This window comes from Papaver somniferum, chromosome 6 (assembly GCF_003573695.1).
Source record: "Papaver somniferum cultivar HN1 chromosome 6, ASM357369v1, whole genome shotgun sequence".
Taxonomy (NCBI): Eukaryota; Viridiplantae; Streptophyta; class Magnoliopsida; order Ranunculales; family Papaveraceae; genus Papaver; species Papaver somniferum.
The window spans coordinates 9694232-9701296 of record NC_039363.1 but is presented as its reverse complement, the minus strand read 5'-3'; the positions used below and the strand labels follow the sequence as shown (position 1 = coordinate 9701296).

General features: G+C 32.4%; 1 protein-coding gene and 1 long non-coding RNA gene across 11 annotated transcripts; both read left to right on the top strand.

Moving 5' to 3' along the window:
• The first annotated feature begins 1876 nt into the window (after positions 1-1876).
• On the top strand, positions 1877-2458 carry LOC113289823. The gene is made up of 3 exons (XR_003331137.1): positions 1877-1935; positions 2092-2190; positions 2299-2458. It is a non-coding gene; the product is annotated as an uncharacterized LOC113289823 (long non-coding RNA).
• Positions 2459-3302: 844 nt separating this feature from the next.
• LOC113286879 lies at positions 3303-6697 on the top strand. Of its 10 annotated transcripts, none has more exons than XR_003329560.1 (5): positions 3303-3658; positions 3747-3918; positions 4059-4190; positions 6007-6096; positions 6356-6697. XR_003329560.1 is itself a non-coding variant. In XM_026535513.1 (5 exons), the coding sequence occupies exons 2-5, from the start codon at positions 3802-3804 to the stop codon at positions 6016-6018; spliced, it is 315 nt and encodes a 104-aa protein (XP_026391298.1). In that variant the 5' UTR covers positions 3303-3658; positions 3747-3801; the 3' UTR covers positions 6019-6697. The 10 variants fall into 10 exon arrangements, 3 of the variants coding, with proteins under 3 accessions (XP_026391298.1, XP_026391295.1, XP_026391297.1); XR_003329557.1 differs by adding an exon at positions 5887-5938 and having other exon boundaries at positions 6007-6697; XM_026535513.1 differs by adding an exon at positions 5844-5897 and having other exon boundaries at positions 6007-6697.
• Positions 6698-7065: the final 368 nt, after the last annotated feature.

Genomic DNA, 7065 nt, shown 5'->3' with positions numbered 1-7065 from the left:
ACATTTATATTGCTTTTTGTGATGCTTTACTTACGACGTCAACTAAATGGATAAGTTCCTTAAGATATTTTTCCTTTTCTAAAGGAAAATACAAACATAAAATAAAAAGAAATCTACGGTGCGTGGGAAACAAAAATGGAGATCAGTGTTTTTGATTATTCTGTAAAAGATGCCACCATTGAAAGTGAAGAAAACTAGTGAAAAAAAAAGAAAACCAGTGAAAGTGAAGAAACATATTATACTTTAAAGTGAGCTAAGCTCTGAAACCAGTAATACATTAATGGAGCAATTAATAAGAAATTAAACATCTAAAGGAGATTTAAAGAAAAATGATCCATGATTGATCAATAAAGGAAAGAATATACAGAAGATAAAAAAATGCATGAACTCCAACAATTTAGAATATATCAAAACTTAGAAATTTTTTTTAAAAAACCATGAGCAAGTACTACACTTTCGAAATATTGTACTGCACTCTCACAACTTCTTAATTTTATTTTTTTATTTATATTCTGTCAATTACCCTTTGTTATATTTTGCTCATTAAAGATTTTTATGGTTATAAAGATTTTTAATATATCTGTTTTTTCAATGAAATTAATTATGGAAAAAAGGATCCAATATTTCATAAGCGAAAAATAGACCCGTGCTTAGAAAAAGTAAGGTTTCATCTTTTTTTGTGGTGTTTTTTTTTCTTTTATTGATAGGGCTTTGGTTTTTAATTTCTCAGTTTTTTAGCATTATATCGGTTAACAGTGCTTTTTGATCCGCGAATGTTGTTGTACCTATTCATGCTACATTGATGTAGATGAACACATGGGATAATGACGTATACTGATAAGTTAATCACATTTAAATTTTTTTTATCGTCTATTAATATTTTCTTTTGTGGCATTTGTGTTTTTTATTTTTTGTAATATTTGTTTTTATTCGTCAGATTGGATATTTTAAATTTGATTAACAACTTCGATAACCAGGTTTGAATATTAGTATCAGTTATTCAGAAATTGATATCCTATTCGTTGTCGTTTTCTTTTTTTATTTATATAAAATTGTGATCACTGGTTGCTCGATCAGGATATCAGTTATTTAGAAACTAAAGATAATTGTTAAAAACCAAGTTTTGTTAAAAGAAATGAAAAATACAAAATTTATAAGGAAATACTTTTTTGATTTTTAAAATCGGAAATAGTAACAAAAAAATAAAGAAAAATTTATACGTAAATATTCTTTTGATTCGTACCTGAATTTTTAAAAAGAAATAAACAAAAAATTACGTGAAAATATTTTTCCCATATTATTTTATATGAAAAAAATCCCGACTTTTTTCAATATTTTTCTTAACAAATCTTTTTTATTCCCAGCGTGAATATTTTTTTCGGAATTTTTTTCATGTTCATCTTACGTGAATAATTATTTTTTAATTATAGTTTGAAGGAATGTTGTAATGTAAACGTATGCATATACTATATAGTTTTGAGAAACAAATCTAACGTTCTTAAGTTATCGTGCATACTTACAATTCCTATTAAATCTATTTAGAGAAACAAATGTAGATACTTCCGTTCTAATTAAAAACGAAATCCTATTCTGATTATCGATTGCCATGACTTTCATTTTAATACCTAATGTCAAAGTTAGGTGACATTAATATGGTATCTCAAACAACATATATTTTTAGGAGTTTTCTTAATAATTAAATCTTAGAGTTCTATATAAAGACTATAAGACTATTAGATTTGAGCATTGCTCCATATTTTCATAGTTAGTTTTTTCTGGTAATCATATTTTTAGCTTTCTTATTTGTTTTCTTTCATCATTTAAAATCTATTCTTATATTCAATTCTGTTTAGATCGTTGTTAATTTATAGGTTTTCTGTTCGGACTGCAGCCGACAGTGCAGGTCCTAATTTCGTTTTTAATGGAGAAGCATAGGTAAAATTATTTTTTATGGTTATTTTCTTATTTTTTCCTGATCAAATTAATGATTAATCATAATCCAAGTATTTTTGGTAATTTTCTTAATTTTTCAACGTATTTTCTCTCTTGCTATTTTCTATATCTCTTTATCTTATCATCATAATGATTCAGCTTAAGGATTAACGGGTAGTATCGGGTTGAGATTATAGACGCTCAGTGACCTTTCCCTAAAATGGGAAAATTTTATAAAATCTAACTCACACGATGAAGGTAAATTTATTTGTTCTGCTCGACTTCTACTTAACGACGATTTCGTCTTTTTGGTTTATTGATTTTACAATAGAATGATACCTAATGGTCTCTTCTTTTCATTTGCAGATCGTAGTAGCCTAGCTACCAAGGTGATTAAAATGATCATATCTGTGTAACTATATCTTACGGTACACTATATTAATGATTAATAGGCTCTGGTGTCTGAAGTGCGATCAAAATTAGTTATTTTGTCCTGCTAAAATATAGTATTAATATGGCTTCGGGTTTGTGCTTTTGACTCTCACCTTTTTCATTTTATGCATTTTATTATCTCCTTTCTTTGATAAGTGTAAGACGGTGATCAAGAAATTAAATAAAAGAAATAATTTAAAGACCATCCTCCATCGAGAACGCTAGAGGGAGGTCATTTCACGTGGAGGTCGTATTAACACCAGTTTCTTGTGAGTCATTCCCAAATGGTTAACTAAATTAAAGTAAGACTCTTTCATCTAAATTTTATCTCGAATGCTCTAGGTCTTGCTACCCTAATAATATTTTTTAATTAAGAAATATTAGTTTTGGAATTATGAATTAATGACGTGTCAATTGACTTTGGGTCATAAAGAAGGTGAAGATATGATTTTCTTCTTTACCCTTTCCTATGAGATGGCAGCCATGTCATAATGTTTCATTAACTTTCTCTCTTAAAAATGTAAGTTTTGCGTTATCCTTTAAAATTTAAATCGACTTATTTTTGGTTTATGCATGGAAAACTATTTCTTACATGGGAATAACCTAAACCGCCCGAGATATTATCTTCTTACACCAACTCAAATATTGGTTATTTATTTGTTCCATATAAACAAGAAACAGACCCGTGCATCGCATGGGTGACAAACTAGTATTATAAATATTATAAATCCCACATTCAAAATCAATGCTTATACAACGGGAGTGTTTGGTGTGTCAGCCAGCGGTCAGGATATATTCCTTTTTCTAACTAGCGGCTGTGATTTTCCCAACACTACCGTATCAGATGTGGACACGCTTGATTTATGCCCCACGTAAGGCTACTAAATTCCTTAGTTACCTTCTGCGATTTCAGTTTCATTTATTCCCCTCTATTTATCTCTTCCGTTACAGAAATCTCTATCGTCACCTTTTGATTCTTCATCTTCACACAAGAAATGACTTCTAATGATACTGAACCCTGAATTTCCTTCTCCTCTTCCTCTTATTCAATATTTTTGGGCGTTAGATAAAAACGCTCATCTGAACTTTAAATATCGGATCCCTTATATATGATGCCTCATCGAAATCAAAATCGATTCCAGTTGAGCATGTAGGTTTCTTTTTCATACCTTTCTTAATCGAAGTGAGACTCTTGGGTTCCAGTATCATTTACCTGATTCATTCTTCATAGGAGACGGAAATGGATCTGAAACAATTAGAATTGAATTCACGTCTCTGTTCCACTCCAATTTGGGTAGGTAATCTTTTGTTTTTGGTCTAAAAGTTTACTATATCAATGTAATTGTGCCCCGAATAATAACATTATGCAGAATGTAATTTAGGGTTTAAAGACAGAAGAATTATATCTGATTTGCGATGAAAATGTAAGATTTTGGAATGCGTATTTCCCTAACTATCGCAAATCGACACAGAAAAGGCGTAATCTCTTTCTTTACTCTCAATCTCTTTTTGGGCTTCGTCTTTTGCATCTTTCTCATAGTGGTGCAGTTGTTGGTAATAAAGCTCACTCGCTGACTCTCATTATGACTATCCATTTATTCTCTTGCTAATATAATAGGTTATACACTAATTTGGATATGTTTGCTTGACAATTGATCTTGCGATTTCCTAACTTTTTCCATGTTTGAATGCAGATTTGGATGGTTCTTAAAAACCATCAGGAACCTGCGACGTTTTGGAGCAATAGGTGCAATTTAAAGCTAATGTGTTCTCAATATGTAATCACTTCAACAATTCGACACCAAAATCACCAGGCCATTCAGGTGGTAAGTTATCTATCACGGCATTCCTTAGTTATGTTCTCTTAATCATGATATTGCCAAAGTCTCCCTTACTCCGATTACTTTGCGGTAGACCTCAACAATATGACTTCCAATTTAGGCTATGTTATAGTTAAGCTTTTTGGATTGGAAGTATGTGTGATATAGGCCTCTACAGTGAACCCTTTTGGAAGTTTATTGTCTTCAGTTAGGACTAAATGAGACCAATTTGTCTTTTCAGTTTTACAATCAAATTTATACTGTTTATCTTTTTTCTTCCTCAATTTATCCACTTTGGATCTTAGCATTAATTTGTCTTTTTAAGTTTATTCAGTTTGAAAGTCCCCGTGCCATGTTGGTTCTACGTTGGCTTAGATTTACACTCACTAACATAGATAAAAAATTTATTAGGCGCGTACATAGACACACTCTATGGCATCCCAAATCAGTTGCAGCCTTCAAAAGTTACCTTCTAAAATCATATACGAAGAGGTTTCTCACCTTACCTGCCCCATGGTCCAATTTAAATTTATTGAGCCGTTTTTGTTCATTAGAAATCTTCCTTTCCTGGCAGTATTTAGCCGGCTCTTTTCTTTCAAGTATTGAATTTTGAATGACAGATTTATTTTGAAACCTAGCTCATGAAGCAATTGTAATATTAATTCTAATTACTGTGTATGATAATTCTTCCCTGTGTACTATTGATCTCACTTGAATTATTCGTAGTCTTTATCAGTTGATTGCGATAAAAAACCTAAACCGTAGTGTTCTTTTCATGCTGCAACTACACCACCTATTATTTCCTCTGAAAGGAGTGTATATACGTATGTTAGAATGATACGGTGTTCATGTATGCAGAACTACTTATGAATGAAACAACAAATTTTAAGCATGTTGCTTTGTAGCTGAGTTTTTGTATGAACTACCTTCTTCTTTCGTCTTTTGTATGAAAAATCTAGAGGAAAAAATTTGTGATTATCAAAATAAAAAAATGAATCACACAACAAAATTTACGACCAGGTGTAGACAGAAATAGCTATATTAAAGATCCAACTATTGATGTCCACAGTCGCCACTGATGGAATCTGTAAGCACCTAAGCGAGGACATCAAGTAGGTTGGTGTTACTACAACAACATAGAGTTTTTATTGAACCAATCCCCTTTGGGCACTAATAGGGCGTATCTTTATTTGACCATTATTGCTGTCATAAACAATGACAAAAGAGATGCAATGAATGTGGAGTATCCAGAAGTTAATTTTAATCTTAGTAGTAGGATTCTCAGACTTAGGTGTGATATGTGCATTTGATGTTTGTTACCATTAAGAATACCTACAATTTCATTTACTTTGCTTCTGAAGTCCACCTGTTTTTATAAAGTTGTAATGAAACCCGGTGCGGAATTGTCGGCTGGAAATATAAACTATCTTGCGAGGAAGAGGATTTTGTCAGCATAACTTTGATTCAATCCCGTAAAAATCAATGAAAAGGATTCAACTGAAAATATTTGTTATATTTTCTTCCATGCAACATGTTCGACAAGATGTCCAAACAATCAGGCTAGGTAGAATGGGAGATCAGTGGGATGTTAGTTTTGCTATCACCGTTTACAAGAATAGGTGTATGCGATTTAACTTTGTTTTTCTTCTTTTTACGCAGCTGCACCCAAGTAATTTGGTTGTTATTGTTTTTGGTTTCACAGAGATTGGATCAGTAAGAGACCCAGACTATAGTTTCAAAGATTATGCTTATGGGTATGCATTTGTTAGCTCATGGGTATGTATTCTATTGACTAGGTCATCAATTCCTTTTTGCCTTGCAGGTTCCTGCTTAGCTTTGGAGTTAAAGATAATACCATCGCCGCAATAGTGAGGTCCAGAATTGGTCTAGCACACAACATCTAAGCTCATAGGTAGGTCAGAGGTAAATCTGCCCTGATCTCCTCCACCTTTTTTTTTGGATTTTCATCAACCAGTGTAAAGATACCTAGCTTCGACACTCCACAATTTCGAAGATTAATTTAAAAGAGGCGGGGATGTCTGGATTTTCACAAATCATGCTTCATGTTGTTGATTTCCAAATTACTCCCAATTCCTGAGACATGAAACAGAAATTTGCAAGCAACTACCCTGTCACCCGCATTGACCTATGTACTCTTCCTGTGCCTCCAGCATCACACCAAATCCTTTTGAACCATTGAAAGAAAGGAAACTCGGACACTGATGAAGGGCATGCAACCAAGAATGCTCGCCGTGACGAAGTGGTCCAACTTGATGGAAATCAAGCCAAATAATGAGTTCTAGCTTTCCACTTGATTATTAGATCAATTAACACATTCTGGGTATTTATTTAATATTATCCATTCTGTTTTAGGTTTACTTTGTTTACTCATCATGTTTATTACCCCATCCATTGTGTGCCGGTTCAGATGACAGTTATGTTGTGTTATCATGTTCTGTTCTGCAACTGTTGGCCATATGTTTTTAATGTTTTTGAATGACAATTATGAACCACGTTTTTAGTGTTTAGTTGAACCACAACTCTAGGATGTCTTCAATACCACATCACTTTTATTTATAGTTTATTGAATGCCCTGTTAGGCATGAGTGCTGGCTTCAGTTTTATATGGGTACATGATTTGGTTGCTTCAACTAATAGTTTTTTGCGTATAACTTCCATTTACTACCAACCTTTTTTGTGTTTCTGGAGCTTAAAATGCAAATCTTCATATTTGGGTCACTAAAGAAATCACACACATATAAGTATCTATTTAGTGACCTTTTAGAGCCAACTGTTATAAATGAAATGTAAAGATATTGGTAGTGCCAGGAACATTAAATCATCTCACGTGTGGGATTGCGTTTTGAATAGCCTACAAATG

What these genes read in the sequence shown, in the direction of transcription:
- LOC113286879 (XM_026535510.1), top strand. Translation starts at nt 3,802, where the DNA reads ATGCGTATTTCCCTAACTATCGCAAATCGACACAGAAAAGGCGTAATC. An exon ending in ATCACCAGGCCATTCAGGTG is followed by an intron (nt 4,191 to 5,843) that starts GTAAGTTATCTA and finishes CTTTTTACGCAG; the next exon opens with CTGCACCCAAGTAATTTGGT. An exon ending in TTCAAAGATTATGCTTATGG is followed by an intron (nt 5,939 to 6,006) that starts GTATGCATTTGT and finishes TTTGCCTTGCAG; the next exon opens with GTTCCTGCTTAGCTTTGGAG.